The sequence below is a fragment of the Ochlerotatus camptorhynchus genome, unplaced genomic scaffold (genome assembly GCF_037179485.1).
Source record: "Ochlerotatus camptorhynchus isolate MF236.1 unplaced genomic scaffold, CSIRO-AGI_Acam_v1.1 ptg000434l, whole genome shotgun sequence".
NCBI classification, from domain to species: domain Eukaryota; kingdom Metazoa; phylum Arthropoda; class Insecta; order Diptera; family Culicidae; genus Ochlerotatus; species Ochlerotatus camptorhynchus.
This window is the reverse complement of record NW_027040920.1, coordinates 8,201,688-8,220,032: the sequence shown is the minus strand read 5'-3', so window position 1 is coordinate 8,220,032 and position 18,345 is coordinate 8,201,688. Positions and strand designations below refer to the sequence as shown.

At 38.4% G+C, this 18,345-nt stretch overlaps 1 protein-coding gene across 5 annotated transcripts in view; it reads left to right on the top strand.

The window, feature by feature from the left end:
• The first annotated feature begins 894 nt into the window (after nucleotides 1-894).
• Nucleotides 895-18,345, top strand: part of gsb-n (gooseberry-neuro) — a 181,738-nt gene continuing 164,287 nt past the window's right edge. For 2 of the 5 annotated variants that reach the window (XM_065234662.1, XM_065234660.1), the window contains exons 1-2: nucleotides 895-1,040; nucleotides 17,588-17,620. In XM_065234662.1, the coding sequence (XP_065090734.1) occupies nucleotides 965-1,040; nucleotides 17,588-17,620 (109 nt within the window). In that variant the 5' untranslated portion in view covers nucleotides 895-964. Of the gene's footprint in view, nucleotides 1,041-17,587; nucleotides 17,625-18,345 lie in introns of those variants that run through there. The other 3 variants (XM_065234664.1, XM_065234661.1, XM_065234663.1) reach the window with 2 other exon arrangements.

Here is an 18,345-nt window from a genome sequence, read left to right as displayed (position 1 = left end):
GCAGACCGTGGCAGCCCGGCGTCGTCGTCGCCGCCGCCGTCGATTCAGTCAGCCAAACCCAAACCGAGAGGTGGATTAAAATTATGCTTTTTGTTTTGCTCTCGATGTAGTTTCGTGGAAAGAGTTTCGGCAAACGGACACACGGACGCAAACGACGACGCGCCGTCGCGGATTACTCGCAACAATTGTTCGCTTTTGGGTGAGGATCTTCGAAGCGCCGCAGGAACAGGTGTCGTAGATTCCGTGATCTACGGGCTACCGAGAGCAGCGTGCAGTGCCGTCGCGTCGCGATTATTCAAACCTGGATTCGAGAGGGGCCTCCTAATGAATGCACGCGCGATGATTACACTTAATTGCAGTGTTGATGGGTAGCAATTGTGTTGTTTATGTTAATTAAATTAATTCAATCGGGGAAAACCTATCATTTGGCTGGCCTCTGATCCGCGAGCGAGCGCCGTTGAAAGAAGTTGGACCGCCCATCCGAAGCAGCAAGTCGCGATCAACACCCAGGTATGTGAGGATCTTTTGGAGTTGCTGTTGAAAGCAAGGATTATGGAGGCGTGAAGAAGAAAACAAAAAAAGTAACGAATAAAGAAGAGAAATGATTCGCCGGGGAACGCCGCCAAGAGTGACAGTGAAGCTAATGTGAGCGCACAAATGGTTGTAAATTAAATAATTATTTCATTAGCGCACACGGTGCGATGCGGTGGTGGCAGTGAAGGTTCCGAAAGCCGTAATCGTAGGGAAGAAAGCATGCATGATGATGCATTGAGTTTATTTTCGGAGCGGAACGAAGACAGAATGGGCGAAGATCGGGCGGTTTATTAGCGAGCAATAACGCGGGAGGTGTGAACAAAACGTTTGAAAGAGGAAAACGGAAAAAGAATAGTGAATTTTAAGTGATTCAATGTGCTTTACAGTGTAGAGAGGAAGTGAAACTGTGATTTTTGGTTTAAGTGCAAGGATGGATATGTCCGGGACCATGTCGGGGGCGAATTCGCTCAACATGAGGCCACTCTTCAGTGGATACCCTTTTCAAGGTAAATAAGATGTGACTTGATGGTGAATTTGTAGTAAATAAAGCTTGGTATTACTGTTAACCGTAACAACGATGCCACTCTGAAGTTGTGTGTATTTTTTTCTATTAAAACCTCCACTAGAGTATGCACTTAATGTGGTTCATTTGTGAAATGTTTGACTCTAATTTGGTCGTGTGATCTTAAATTGTTAACACATTTTATGCAACTTGAATCAAAACAACGGATCCTGCATGAGGGCAAAATCTAAGAGATCGCTTAAAAACAGAATTGAGTGTATTATAGGACATGGGACCTCTCTCAGCCAAGTAAATAATGAACCAGATACAAACCAAAACCCTTCTGAATCCCGGTCTAATCTAATCTAATCTAATCTAATCTAACACCAACAGAGCCAGTTCTTGAAAACATCATGGAAAATTATGGGTACCCAACAAACAATTCAGAGTCACAAATAAGCATATATATTGAATAATAACTGTATTACAGCATACAATGCTGAATTAAACGGGTTGTCAAATTATGTGCTGAAAAAAGCTCAATGAGATCGATCGATGTACCTTTATTCCACTGTTTGCTGTGGTCTGATTAATTTACTTATTAAAAGCTGTATAAACGTTGACTGTCTCCTGGATTCAACACAGGAAGTTTGATCTAATAATAAACTGAATACATGTAACTGTTCGGTAAAAGCTTGAAAATCTTTTAAAAATCCAATATTTAGAAAATGTATGCCAAGCTTGTACGGACTTTGTTTAGCTTACCCCATTTAGCTATAAAATATAAAATTTGTTAATTTTATTGATTTATCACGTTTAACGGTCATTTGGAAATTTTCCCGACTTGATCTGCTGTCCAAAAACCCGGTAAAACTCTACTGACTTCGGGTGATCTGAATTAAATGTGTACATTGACGCTTTAATCCGACTGACTTCAATTGATTTAATAACAATGTTTATTACACGTCTAATAAATGTTTTCTAGCTCCATTATTGGATTTCATTACTTTTCTTTACAATGTCACTGAACAAAGGTGAATACGGTCAGCATAATAACTCACTATGCATGCTTTCTAAATGCTTTATAAACGATATATTAGATTCATTATTCCACAACACTGGTTCACTATAACAACAAGATGAAATAAGTAGAGTAGTGGTTACTGTTTCCGCTCTCCAAGTAATCGCCCATTTCCGATTAGAAAAGATCAATAATATCAATGATTTTACTGTGCACAAATCAATAATATGTTTGTTCCGATTCGTTAGTTCATTAGTTACAACATAAATCCTGTTAGAGTGCATTGTATGACTATTTACGCTCATTGTTCTCAAAACAAAAGAAGCGCTCCTAGCGAATTCCCCTTTTCTACGTTTATCCGTAGGACGACGAAATACCAATGGCGTTTCAATGCGTTTGGACGGAATTGAAACTCGTAAGACGAATTTTTAATCAAGAAGCAGTAGGGGAAATGACGGCTTCGGCATGACAGACTATTTTCGGCAACCCAAATTGAAACCCTATTTTCACTTGATTTTCTTACGAAAACACTTCGCTGAATGCATGCAAACGATTGTTTATGGTTTCAGCTTCAATTTGACTATATTTTTGCCACTGTGAAAAAGCAATCTAGCAAGGTTTTCTTGAAATGCAACACACGCACTACAAATTGTAGCTGATTTCGAGTTGCCGATAATAGAACAGCAGATTTACATGCAGTTCAAATGGAACGGTTGCCGAAGAAAAACTGGTTGCCGACAATACTCGCTCTCACTAGAGAAGATTGGAGCTTTGTAAAAGCGTTTCAAAACAGTTTTTGACAATTCTTTCGACTGAACTTGTTAGAGCAGCTGGCAGCAAAAGATTGTAAACAAACCAATACTGCATATGTGTGCGTTCCTTAGAGAAAAAGGCTATAGAAAGAAGGTCGCTGCTTAGGTTGCCGAGAATACGTAAATTCCCCTATTATATTTTAAACTATTCTCAACAATTTGAGACTCTTTATCAAATCTAACGGTACGTATGGAAAGGTAGATAAAATTTAAAAGTCATCTTTGACATAAATATTCCAGTTTTTTGTTTAAACTCGTTCAAAAAAGAGAAGTAAAGCGCGGGTTGTGCTTAGTAGGACGGAAATAAAATCAAAAACCCTAGAAGGTCACGAGTTCAATCCCAAGCTCAACCCTTTTTTATTTGTGTTCTACGCCTAATTAATTTGAATTGTAATCATCGATCACATCACTCATGATAACGAATGCTTCTTCTTCTTCTTCTTCTTCTTCTTCTTCTTCACATTTCAAGCTTAATGCATATCGCATATTAGCTTATTGCGTGCTGTCAACTTAGTGTTCTAGACGCACTTCCACAGTTATTAATTGAGAGCTTTCGATGCCTGTACCATTTTTGCATTGGTATAATTTTGTGGCAAGTCCAATCATACTTCTATGTCCAGGGAAGTCGAGATGTTTTCCAACCCGAACAATTCCTAGACCGGACCGGGAATTGAACCCAGTCACCTCCAGCATGGTTTTGCTTTGTAGCTGCGCCTTTACCGACTGAGCTAAGGGAGGCCCCTTGATAACGAGTGCATTGATCTAGTTTAACACTCCGAATACGATGCCTCCGAAAAACGTGTAACGGAAAGTTTACAATAGCATAACTTAACCATTTCTTGATGAATTTAAAAAATTGTGGTACTTCTAGAATTTCTAGGGCCTGTTGATTATTTTTACTGTAAAAATATTAAAAATAGAGTCGTCTACTTTATTCAAAAGCGAAAAGAGTCGTTACACGTGTTTTTTTAAGGAAGTGTTTATGGGTTTTGCAAGTTGGCTGAGATCCATAAATAACATTAATGGGCACAAATGTTCATAATTAGCCAGAATACAGTCATGGTTCCTATATATGGATCCTGGTGAGAACAGAACGGTCCTCCGGAAGATTCGGATCATCCGTAAAATTGGTCAATCCACGAAACTGATCCTAGAGCTCCACGGTTTTTTTTTTCGAAAACATTAGGAGCTGTGATATAAGAAAGAATTTGGGTTCATGACATAAACACGGACGCGGATGGCCATGAGAGCGTGCTCAGGAAGATCCGAAACATCTGAAAAAGTGGTCAATCCACGAAACTGATCCTAGATCTCCACGTTTTTTTTCGAAAACACTTGGAACTGTGATATAAGAAAGAATTTGGGGTCGTGACATAAAAATGTATCCGGATAGCCACAGGATCGTTCTCCGAAAGATCCGGAATATCCGTAAACGTGATTCATCCAAGAAACTGTTTCTAGAGCTCCGCGGTTTTTTTTCGTAAACGCTAGTAACTGTGATATGAGAAATAATTTAGGCTCGTGAAATAAACATGGTCCCGGATGCCCATGAGACCGTCCTCCAGAAGATCCAATAGATCCTTAAAAGTGCTCCATCCATGAAACTGATCCTAGAGCTCTGCGGTTTTTTTTTCAAAAGCACGTGGAACTGTAATATAAGAAAGAATTTGGGGTCGTGAAATAAAAATGGAACCGTCCTTCGGAATGGCTGAGCATTGGTAAAACTGATTCTAGAGCTCTGTGGTTTAATTTTAATCTCTTGGAATTGTGATTTGAAAAAAAAAATTGGTCGTGACGTAAACATGGACCTGGCATGATACCGTCCTCTGGAAGATCTGGAACCTCATTAAAAGTGGTAAATCAATGAAACTGATCCTAGAGCTCCGCAGTTTATTTTTAAAAAAATATTAGGAACTGTGTTAAAAGAAAGAATTTGGGATCATGGCATAAACCTGGTCCAGGATGGCCATTGGACCGTCATTCGGAAGATCCTGAACATCCGTAAAAGTGTTTCATACATGAAACTGTGTAAAAACCGTGATTTTATCGAACACTTCACAGTTCGAAGTGCTCTCGAGAAAACCGCGATGTTCTAGAATCAGTATCATTGATGCACCACTTTTACGGATCTTCCGGAAGACGGTGTCATGGTCATTCAGGTTCTTGTTTATGTTACGACCCCAAATTATTTCTTATATCGCAGTTCCAGGTGTTTTCGAAAGCAAAAAAAAAATAGTGGAACTCATGGATCAGTTTTATGGATTGACTATTTAACGGATGTTCCAGATCTTCCAGACGACGATCCCATGGCCATGCAGTACATGTTTATGCCATGACTCCAAATTCTTATATCACAGTTCAAATGCTTTCGAAAAAACCATAGAACTCTAGAATCAGTTTCGTGGATTGACCACTTTTACGTATGTTCCGGATCTTTCGGAGGACAGTTTCATGGCAATCAGGGTCCATGTTTGTCACGACCCCAAATGTATTCCCAGTGTTTTTCTAAAACTGCGGAGCTCTATGATCAGTTTAATGAATTAACCACTTTCACGGATGTTTCGGATCTTCCGGAGGACGGTCTTATGGCCATACAGGTTCATGTTTATGTCATGACCCCAAATTCTTTCGTATATCACAGTTCCTAATGCTTTCGAAAAAAAAAAACCACAGAGTTCTAGGATCAGTTTCATGGATTGACCATTTTTAAAGAAGTTCCAGATCTTGCGGAGGACGGTCCCATGGCCTTCTAGGTACATGTTTATGACATGACCCCTAATTCTTTCTTATAACATAGTTCCTAATATTTTCTTTAAATAAACTGCGGATCTCTAGGATCAGTTTCATGGATTTACCATGTTCCGGATCTTTCGAGGACCGTTCCGTTATCTCCAGGTTCCATATATATAGGAACCATGACTGTATTTTTGCTAATTATGAACATGTGTGCCCATTTATTCAAAATGTGGATCTTAAGCCACTTGCAAAACCCATACCCTAGTAGCACGCTTGTCACAATTCAGTTATATTAACTTCTATACAACTCATCTTAGTCGTAAACAAGTTGCTTTCACTTTTCGTTACAGAAATGTGCTACTCGGGTAAACACACCTTAAAAAAAGTGTACCCGAGCAAAGTCGGATATCAAAATACTATCAAAATGATATCTAATTTTGTTTTTGAAATCATGTTGACAACATATTTTAATACGCTATTTTTTTAATTTCGGTTGCATTCATATTTTGATATTGTTTTGATATTTCTAAAAATATTATTTAAAACAAAATTTGATATTTTATAAAAAAAAGAAACGCATCCACCCTTATCACTGAAATCTACAATTATTTTTATGTTTTCTTCTTACAAGTCAATCAGGTTTCTTTATGAACATCACAAAGACAAATATGATTCTTACAGTGTTGTTTAACAACATTTATTGATATTCATCTGCCTGTGATTTGAATTTAAAAATCGATATAAAATTGATTGCGTCCAGTTCGTTTGTAATACTTCTACTAATACATTGTCGAATATTGCAATTTAACTTTCGTAGACTTAGTCGGTTTCTTAGCTCATATTTAAATATGTTGTCATAAATTTTATTAATTATCAGTTCTCTCCCAATAAAATAAATATCGTCATTTTCTGTTAAAACATGTTCGATGCGAAGGAATTTATCATTCATAATAATATAAGAGTCATCGTAGACTAATTTTTTACACAATTCGTGTGTCCTATTCGTATCTAACTTCTATATATATAAAAATGAATTTCTGTCTGTCTGTCTGTCTGTCTGTCTGTCTGTCTGTCTGACCCTTATGGACTCGGAAACTACTGAACCGATTGGCGTGAAAATTTGTATACAGGGGTTTTTGGGGCCGTGGAAGGTTCTTATGATGGTTCTGTAAGGGGGGGCTCCCATACAAATGAAACAGAAATTTCTGCATAACTCGAGAACTAATCAAGCAAATGGAACCAAATTAGGCATGTGGGGGCGAGTGTGGAGGTATAAGGAGATAATCATAGGGGGTAGCCCCTTAGATAATAGGGGGGGGGGCTACGTACAATATAGCATGCTTTTTTTTTTTTAAATCGGTGCATAAACTCAAGCTAATATTGAATCCCGAGCAAGACCGGGCACACTCAGCTAGTATTGAATATAATTCCACTAGAATTTGTCATGAAAACGCAACTCTAAGCTTAAAAGCTTCACATCGTCTATTTCTATGCTATTGGATCTAATAAACTTCAATCGTTCGCCATATTTTAACTTTTGTTATTTGTCCATAATGACAAAAACGATTCATTATATACTTTCTTGTAATGTATACCACTGGAAGATTATTTCCAGTTATGTACTTTAAAATGGCACCATTCGCAATTTATTGACAATATTATTTGATTTTGAATCTTGATATGAACCAAAAGATTTCAAAACATTTAGATTACTAAATTTGATATCATGATATCAAAATTATAACTAATTTAGTTTTTTATTTTTTTTTCCTACCATAGTTATAATAACATATTGATTACTTATTATGTTTATTATTAACGAAATTACTAATATTAAAACGCATACATGGATTTGTTATCAAGAAAACATAATTTTTTATCTTTTTAATATCCTTCATATACCATTTAGATCTCATTTTTGTTATAATTACTGTTAACTCGACCACACGGTAGGCAAAATATGTTAACACGAACGCTTATATCAAAATATCAAACTTAGTTTCCATTTTGTTTTCATTCTCTGCTCGGGTAACGACTCTTTTGGCTTTTGAAAAAAATAGATGACCCTATTTTCAATCTCTCTGAAATTAAAATTATTTACAGAGCCTAGGCATTCTAGAGGTACCACAATTTTTGAAATTCATCAAGAAATTGCTAAGTTATGTCATTGCAAACTTGCTGTTTAACGTTTTACGGAGGCTTCGTAGTCGGCGTAAAGTATTCTACCCACCGTATTCGGAGTGTTAAAAATTAACCGAGCATCCTTTCCTTGGAAATGGTAGATGGTGAAAAAGTAACATTGCTCTTATGTAAAACAAAGATGAATGAATTAATCATTCCCATACGGTCTTGAGTTGTGATTGGAAGTGCTGATTGCTGTTATTCAGATTCATGTAAGGTTTTATAGGTTATTGAGCTGCACATAGGATGTATTCAAGCATAGCTCAGAAACCAAGGCAAGCGGTTGGTGATCGGAAGGTATATGGTTCGAATTCCATGCAACGGACATTGGTGTATGTATTAAATTTTCTAATATCTGTGGTGCGTGCTTGGTCAGAAATAATGAAAACAATTATTTTAGAAAACACCCTCTGTCTCCTGAAGCGAATACAGAGCATCGCTGTTTAAGGAAGCAATATATCATTGCTAAAACGTTTGTCAAAAAACAAATCGAATAAGCTCTGTTTCAACTCATATAAGTCGAATAAAAGCTTTTCGACATACTTCATACCACACCTAGTGATGTCCGATTACTACTCGATTAATCGAGCTAATCGGTTATCTGATGAAATGATCGATTATTTTTAATCGATTATTCAATGCCTCGATTATCTGCTAATCGATTAATTGGCTTCCATTATTGTACGATTATTTAAATTTTCATTGGAAGATAAGAAGTTGAATTTATTTTAGTGTATATATAACACCAACCCAACAGAGCATCTACAGGTCTGTGTCATAAAACGGGAGAATAACAAACTGTTTGTCTGGCCCTCATCTCAACATGATACTATTGCTACAATCTGTTGGAGAAGATGTTTGGTTTGAGTTAATTTTTTTTTTCAGGCAATGAGATTGCAGTCCAAAGTCAAAATTAATTTGTCATAAAGATGCCAGCTGTCTTTTCTCTCACTATATTTCTAATGAAAATGTCAATAAGCGTTAAAGAGTACTTTAGTGAATTGTTATATCACGAAACAATAATTAACACATGATCCAAGGATGAATAATCTACAGCTTGTTTAAACACTTTCTTAAAGACGTTGGTTTTCTTTGTTATCAGAGAGTACACTGAAGTCTTTTTTATACGGTTTTTTACGCGTTTTTTTACACGGTTTTTTGTACACAGTTTTTCGCGATTTACACGGTATGTTTTTAACGATTTCTCGACAACGATACAACCTATCGACTTGATTCCAATCACATTATCCGTTTCAAGCTAAAGGTAATCGAATATTTTAATAAAAAATCAAAATTTTTTGGTGTAAATACAGAAATTTTTAAAATATGCCTATTTGGGCCATAGCATGCTATAATTACAAATAGCATCAAAATCCGATTTTTTAAAAGCATTTAAACATGTGAAAAATCAAAATCTTGTAGGTTTCATTCATGTACATTCATGTACCTCATATTTTCCTTCACAGGATGTTAGTATTGATCCTAACAATCAAAACTGCGATGGTTTTAAAATATTTCATCTTGGTTTTTTTTTTTAGAAAAAGTATTTTGAAGTTTACAAAGCCGATTATGAAGGCGTATATGAACTATTGACGATACAAAACTATTACGAATTGAACAAATGCAGTTAAACAAGGTTCAAAAGTTGATGGCATTAAACGAGTTTTCTTTGACTCTCAAGTAAAATCTGTATTGATTATGTCGACTTTGCGCAAAATCAATTAACATTTGTTGCTGGAACAACTTCTTATTTAAATTCTCTTCCCTCATAAGAGTTAAAGAGAAAGAAACGAGCAGGACAGTCGAGACAGCTACGTAATCATAGTAGGCATTGTATTTCATCCTGTTTTTAGTTTTTTTATTGGACGACACGATGCGAAAATCTGGCCACCTTCTAGCTTCATAATGGCTCAGTATTTTTTTCTATTGGGTGGAGCTCCGGAGTGTTTGGGGGGCTCAGATCTTTCGGCACGAAATCGACATCATTCGCCTTATACCGCTCTAGCACGTCCTTCGTCTAGTGGCATGATGCCAAATCCGGCCAGAAGATCGTCAAACTGTCGTGAGCCTTCCGGAGAGGGAGAAGCCGCTTTTGGAGACACTCTTCCAAATACACCTGTCCATTCATGGTGCTTCTGGTAACGAAAGGTGTATTCCGCTTTTCACAGCTACAAATCGCTTGCCAAATTAAGTTTCCGGAGGTTCTCGGGATCATCACTCTTATCCTTGGCAGTCACATACAGGTTTCCTGGAATCTGGTTGAAGTCCGCCTTCACATATGTCTCGTCATCCATTACGCCGCAGTGTGGTTTCGTTAACTTCTGGTCGAACATCTTACGGACAAGGCTTTTTGCGATCCTATTATGTCATGGTTTGGGGACTTCTAAACCTTAAACATACGTAGTCCCGCTCGAGTTTAGGTATTCTGCACGAAAGTCTTGCTCACATGCAACTTTTTAGCCACATCTCGAACTGAGGCTTTCGATTTCCGTTTAAAGGCCCTAACCACGCGTTTGTGATCGTTCTCCTTGACCTGACGGCTTTTTTTTCCGGATCTTCGCTTCCTATCAACAGTCAGACGTTCTTCGAACCGTTTTATGATACCAGACACCGTGGAATTTACGATACTCGTGCTCGTACTCGTGCAAAACTTTTTCGCGCACGCACTGTTCTTTCGTCGCCATATAGAAAACTTTTGCGCACCTGATGAAATCAACTAACAGAGTGTTAACAATACACATTAAACTATGTCTACGCATAATTTCAATTGATGTTACCCAACGGATCAGAAGTTAGAGCAATTTGAGTGTATGTGGATTTTAAACGGTACACCCTTAAGGTTAGTTTTTCAAACGTCGCAGGAAGACCAATGGGCTTAAATTTGAAACAGTCAGTAGAAAAATCTAAGATTTCTCACGAAGATTTGCTCCGCTTTAAGAAAGGTCCTAATCTGAGTGTTTATAAGGTCGGTATGTAACAGCCATCTCTACAACTTTATATTTCACATAACTTTGTACTATATTTTTTTATTTGCTAAATTTATGAGACATACCGGCCGTCAAACTATCCAGCCCAGCCTAAAATCAGCTATGAGGAAAGACAACGCGACCAAGAATGATCCCAATAACGCAATATGGTGACTGCCGCAAATGCGACTCAGCATACGCAATTTGGATTCGCTGGTCGCCATTGTATGTGCTTGATAAACACCATTGTCTGATAAGCGTGCAGTTTTTGAAGGATGAAATTTTGAAAAACAACACATCGCTGATTTTTCGATATGTTGTGTAAAAAAGCCTAAATATTTAAGGAAAAATATAAAAACACATTGCTTGTTTGGTTGGTACAAAAATGAATACAATCAATTTTTGCCAGACAAAATCCCTTATTTTAAAAAACATTATAATGTATTTTTAATACCATTAATCATTACAAGTATTTTTTATTGCCTTTTATTTGATATTTTGGTCTTCAAAATCAACCCAATGGTTCAAAAGTTATAAATTTTCAAAAAAAGTAATTTTGACAAAAAAAATAAAAAAAATATATTTTAAGGACTATTTTAACGTTGAAATGGTCACCCTAACGACAAAAATAACGAAAATGTTTTGCGATAAGTAACAAACTACAATTTTTTACCAAATTCTGAGAACCTCTATATCGTTTCGCATTGGAATGGCTCAATAATAGTAAATTTAGAGACTAAACCATTGTTCAATTATTGTATTAATTTAAACATTATGAGATCATGAAATAGTTTCCATATCTGACGGTGCCGAAGAGGGAATCTTGCTATACCATTAAATTTAGTATTTTGACAACTTGAATCCCCTTTTGATTCATTTTCAGCAGAATTTGTTTCGATCCTTAACAGTTTTGTATCATCAATAGTCCGCATACGCCTTTGAAAACAGCTAAGTAAACTTCAAAACGTTTTTTCTCAAAAATCCCAAGATGAAATATTTTTTTTTTCTGCTCATTAAGCAAAACCGATCCCTCCAGGGTTATCGAGCGTCTCACAACCACAACACTCCACGACAAAATATGATTAGGTTTTTACTTGGTAAGTAATGAACAACAGAGATACGCGATAATTCATATAGTTTCAGCGGCTGATGGTTAATTTTAAATAAACTAACAGTACTGCCTACGGCGAATACGACGACGACAACAGCGAATCTGCAATTTACCATTTGTCTAGGATACAACACCTCCGTTATTTCGATTAATCGATTATTTCATTTCGATTAATTCGATGTCGATTTCAATCAATAAAAAAATGTAATCGATTAGTAAATAATCGATTAGTTAGGAAAATCGGACATCCACCCCAAGTAAAATTGCAAGCTTTATAGAGGTTTTATAGCATTCCACAAGTCTAAATCATGGTCTACAGAACCCTCATACATACATGCATTTATTTGTACAACATTACATATAAGATAAGACATAATCAATTTTGGCGTACTATATACTCGGTTTGTGGCTGCCGCTCATCATCCTCGGTCATGCCCAATGCTCGCTAGATCACGCTCTACCTGGGCCACCCATCGTGCTCTCTGCGCTCCACGCCTTCTTGTGCCAACCGGATCAGTAGCGAACACCAACTTTGCAGGGTTGTTGTCCGGCATTCTTGCAACATACCCTGCCCACCGCATCCTTCCGGCTTTGGCCACCTTCTGGATGCTGGGTTCGCCGTAGAGTGCAGCGAGCTCGTGGTTCATTCTTCGCCGCCACTCACCGTTCTTAGCACACGTCGCTCGAAAACTCCGAGTGCTTGCAGGTCCTCCTCGAGCATAGTCCATGTCTCGTGTCCATAGAGGACCACCGGTCTTATTAGCGTTCAAGCTAAACGAATTCCTCCACTACCTCGAAAGTATCTCCGTCTATCGTGACATTACTTCCTAGACGAATCCTGTCATGTTCGGTTCCGCCTACTAGCATGTGCTTTGATTTTGACGCACTCACTACCAGTCCGACCTTTGCTGCTTCGTGTTTCAGGCGGGTGTATACTTCTGCCACCGTTCCAAATGTTCTTGCGATAATGTCCATGTCGTCCGCAAAGCACACAAATTGACCGAATTTTGTAAAAATCGTACCCCGGCTGTTGAGCCCGGCTCGTCGCATTACACCTTCTAGAGCGATGTTGAAGAGTAGGCATGAGAGTCCGTCACCTTGTCGCAGTCCCCGGCGAGATTCGAATGAACTGGATAGTTCACCCGAAACCCTTACGCAGTTTTGCACACCGTCCATCGTTGCTTTGATCAGTCTGATCAGCTTCCCAGGAAAGCCGTTCTCGTCCATGATTTTCCATAGCTCTGTGTGGTCGATACTGTCGTATGCCGCCTTAAAGTCGATGAACAAATGATGCGTTGGGACCTGGTATTCACGGCATTTCTGGAGGATTTGCCGTACGGTGAAGATCTGGTCCGTTGTCGATCGGCTGTCAATGAAGCCGGCTTGATAACTTCCCACGAACTCGGTCATTTTAGGTGATAGACGACGGAAGATGATCTGGGATAAAACTTTGTAGGCGGCATTCAAAATGGTGATGACTCTGAAGTTCTCACATTCCAAATGGTCGTCTTTCTTGTGAATGTGGCAGATTACCCCCTCCTTCCACTCCTCCGGTAGTTTTTCTGTTTCCCAGATCCTGACTATCATCCGGCCAACTTTTCTGGGCCCATCTTGATGAGTTCGACTGCGATACCATCCTTACCAGCTGCTTTGTTGTTTTTGAGCTGCTGAATGGCATCCTTAACTTCCCTCAGCGTGGAAGTTGGGTCAGTTCCGTCCTCTGCTGCACTGACGTAGTCGTTTCCTCCATTGCGCTGGTCTCCCGTGCCTACGTGCGCCTCGCCATTCAGGTGCGCATCGAAGTGCTGCTTCCACCTTTCAATCACCTCACGTCCGTCCGTCAAGAGGCTCCCGTCCTTATCCTTGCACATTTCGGCGCGCGGCACGAAGCCGTTGCGGGATGCGTTGCGCTTCTGGTAGAACTTCCGTGTTTCTTGGGAATGGCACAGCAGTTCCATTTCCTCGCACTCCGCTTCTTCCAGGCGGCGTTTTTTCTCCCGAAAGATGCGGGTCTGCTGTTTCCGCTTCTGTTTATATCGTTCCACGTTCTGTCGGGTTCAATTGCTGCAGCATTACCGCCCGCGCTGCGTTCTTCTCCTCCAAAATCGCTCTGCACTCCTCGTCGAACCATTAATTCTACAGAACCCTTTGGTTTGTTTTTTTTCCGTCGATCTTGTTTTCCGTGCTGAGCTCCAATGCTACCGACGTGCCAGGAAGGCAGCTCCCACACCCAGGCATGGAAAATCATTTACAATCATTTCGTGCATTCATTTACATTCATTTGCCTCTAACTTTTTTCCTGAACAGCATTCCGCAAATTGGTGTATCAAACTTTTGTAGGTTTTGTTATTAGCTACAACTTTTGTTAACAAGTCAAATTCGTATCTCTTATGCACGACGAACCAGAGCGAACAGAAGCCACTACTGTTTTTCAGTGAATGTATTTTACATTCACTGCAAAACAGTAACAAGTTCTGCCCGCTCTAGTTCGTGATGCATAAGAGATACAGATTTTATAAATAACCAAAAGTTGTAGCTAATAACAAAACCTACAAAAGCTCTATACATCATTTTGCGGAATGCTGTTGATGAAAAAAGTTAGAGGCAAATGAATGTAAATGAATGTATGAAATGAATGCAAATGATTTTCCATGCCTGCCCACACCTGGACCCTACCTATCGACACATCAACTCATGAACCGGGGACCAACGGCTTTACTTCCCATCCGAAGGAAGGCGTGATCATAAATGTTATGCCTCAGAACATCCCGGCGGCGCCGACTGGGATTGAACCCAGGCCTGTTGGGGTGAGAGGTAATCACGCTTACCACTACACCACCGGCGCCGTTATTACAGAACCCTCATAAAACCAAAATTGTTGCTTGGGACACCAAGTAATTCAATGTTTTGGTTGAATAAATTCTCCAGTACAAAGCCTGAACAAAAGTTATTATTAAAAAAAAAAAATACCAATCAAGCTGAACATTGCATTAGGACCTATATAACATTTATCGATTCCCTTCATTGACTTTCTCTTACGTTAATGACTTGAGCACATAACCGTTTCTTTTTGTGTCTGTCGTATTAGAAGCTAGATAAATGCTTCTTTTATCGACCTGTGTGCTGAAAATACCTGGGAATGTCTTTACATGGTCGTGAGGATCAGCGTTTCCAGAATGTTTTAAAGCTTCTCGGTATCAAAGGTTTTGAAAATTCATATTTATCGGTATTTACTATTTTAATTAATTTTATATTTTTGCCGTTTCTAAAAGCGAAAATTTTAACTTATGGACTGTGATCGGAAAATTCTGGAAGAAAACTCAGGGAAATGTTTGAATTAGCTTCTGTAGGAAGCTGAAACCAACATCCAGAGAAAGAAAAAAGAAGCTCTCCTGGAGGAAGTTTGAGTAAAGTTTTGAGAGAAGTTGGAAAAATATCCGCGGAACTTCCAAGACATAAATTGAGAATCTTCTGGCAAAAATTTAAAAAAAAATCAGAGAAAAAAATCGAATTTCAAATTTAAAGGAAATCAGAAGTAAATTCCAGAAGTAGCCATTTTCAGGGAAAGCCAGAAGAAGCTTGGAAAAACCTTCCAATAGAAGTTAAAAAAAGCAACTGGACAAAATTCCAGAACTTGACGAAAGAAATTTCTGGGAGAAGTTTAATTGAACTTCCTTGAGAAGACGGAAGAAACATCCTGGAGACGCTGGCAGAAACTTCCTAAAGAAGATTGGAAAAAAAAAATTCTGGAGGAAGTTGGAAGTCAGAGCGCTAACGACCCAAGTCCAAGTCCGGAAGAAAGAGCTCTTGGGGTTGTTCTAATGATCCAGAAAATTTTCCAAATGGTCATAAAACATCCCTGATCCACATCTTGGGTGGTTTTGCTCCTCCGTTTTTGACAACATGAGAAAAGGAGACAAACTAGTCACAAGTAGGTAAAAGTGAACTGGCGGTTGGGTACATTTTTCTTACCGTGTAGACTTGGCTCCACTCTTTGCGTGACTCATTATACACCGACTCTAGATTAGACTATCCAATGTGTGAGGTTGAAGGACTGAAAGTCCAAAATTGTACGTGATTTGTTATCATAATTCCCCCGCTCACGAAGGTTTTAAGTTTCGAGAAGCCTTATTAAGACGGCCTACCGATAACTACCGATAAAAGTTTTGAGAAGCTACCGATAATAAAAAAAATAATCTGGCCACCCTGCATACCTCGCATAAATGGTTCCAAACGACAACAAAGCCATAAGCAACGATGGAATCTAATTCACATATGGAAAATCAATGAGCGTTAACAGGTGAGGCCTGGTAATTTTGTCGTCTCTTTCGTTCTCCGGCTGATTAAATGGATGACAGAGTTTGACGTCACACTCCTTCAACTGTTTAAAAAGTGGGAGAACGAAAGAGATGACACATTCACTGAGTCTTACATATTTATTTACGTCTCATTGACGGCTGTTCAGAAGACCGATTTGATAGTACATCCGGCCCCTGGTATTTTTATTCTAAAAGTATCGTAATTTATGCTGTCTGGTTCAACCGGACATAAAATACTGTCCCTTTCTTCCTCATCAGTTCATACGAGATAAATGAAAATGACGTCAACAATGTGGTTACGTGTAAATGATAAGGAGTGAAAAAGAAGCGCGATTTAACGTGCAGGACCGTTGTAGATCGAGACTCATCTTCGATATGACGAAGTTGCATCCATTTATTGACCCAATTTGAGTACAGTAGACCGACATTACATCCACTCCATAGTCGATTGCTGAATTTATGTATGGGCCCAAATTAGGGGCATTTAGGCCGACATTACATCCATTTCCCCTAATAAGACTATCTCAACTTGCATTTCAACATTGAAATATCGACTACAGCTCAATTATTTCATAAAATACGGCATGGAATGAAATTGAAGCACTGACGAACCGACATGCCACAGGAGTTCCTCGTTTGTCCCCAATTCAATTTGTCAAACGAGCGATTCAAACTGTCAAACGAGCGATCAGATCTTTCAAACGAAGTGAGACGCAAACCAAGGCAAAATAAATTCTACGTGTGTTCGTGTACTTGCGATGAAGCGATCGGATGAGTAGATGGCGGTAGTGTTTAACATATTTTGAATACGGCGTCTTGGACAAGAATTTGAATGTAGCTTGTTTGAGCTGTCACGTCGGTTCGTCGGTGATTGAAGGCTTTGTATTAGACCGAGGTATTTATGTCATACAATACGATGATCAATTTCAAAACGCATTGCTGTAGATTTCATTTATAAATAATGTGATCCTTCTTGATAATTTCTTGACAGTAACAATTAATACCCCGTACAGACTTTGGCTTATATCATGTAATATAGGCTGTCTTGCAATGAGCACTTATTCATCTAGTGTTCACTGGAAATCCTATGTATGAGTGCTCATTGCAGGACAACCTATATTACATGATATAAGCCATAGTCTGTCCAGGGTATAAGCCAATCATGTTTCACCAAGGATTCTAACTGATAAAAAGATGTGAGTGTAAAACGGAAACATATTGTAGACTTTGAGTAATTCCGTCGGGGATCTTTTCATGTTGGACAACATTTTAAGGAAATTGTTTACTTTTGTAGGTGAGCGTGGGGAGTTATGCTCTTCGCCGGATACTCCTATGAAGATGCGTTGTAAATGCCTAATTTGCCAAAATATAAAATACAAACAATCAATTTTGCTTTTAATTGCAGTTGCTGTTGAATACGCATCGCCAAATATGTATGGTAGGTACGTTTGTCTGATGGTATGGACAATTTTCAGTTAAGATTTATTTCCTCACCAAAGTGTGGACGCTCTTTGAAAAACTCATGTTAATTTCGGTGTTCAGTTTTTGCCCAGCTACGCAAAGCGAATACCGTGGTGAACCGAAATCCTTACACCTATGAAATAAATCCAAATCACTCAGGTAAAAATTTTCTGCTGTTTAAACGTTCATGCAGCATTTTTTTTTCTAACCTTATACCCCGTTCACATTACAGCCTATATCACGTAATATAGGCTGTCTTGCAATGAGCACTCATACATAGGATTTCCAGTGAAAACTAGATGTATGAGTGCTCATTGCAAGACAGCGTATATCACGTAGTCTGAACAAATGTTATACTTTATAAATGAAAGCCTTTATTCAGCCAATAAACATTTAAATTTGGTGATTTTATCAAGCTTCACGCTTATTAGTGGCTCTATATGAAGCTGAAAATAAGTTTAACAAAGACTTCTTCGCGTTTTTATTTATTTATTTGCTTCTTAAGTTATGTGAAGAAGTGTTTGTTAAGCTCATAATCAGCATGTTTCTATCTATAAACAAGCAATGTTGCTAATTATATTTTTAGAACATGAAATAGTTTTTTAAAGCTTTTATAATCTCTTGATCAGCATTATATTAACCTTCAGCAATTAAATAATATAAATAACAAATAAATCAATATAAATAGTGTTCTGAATGCAC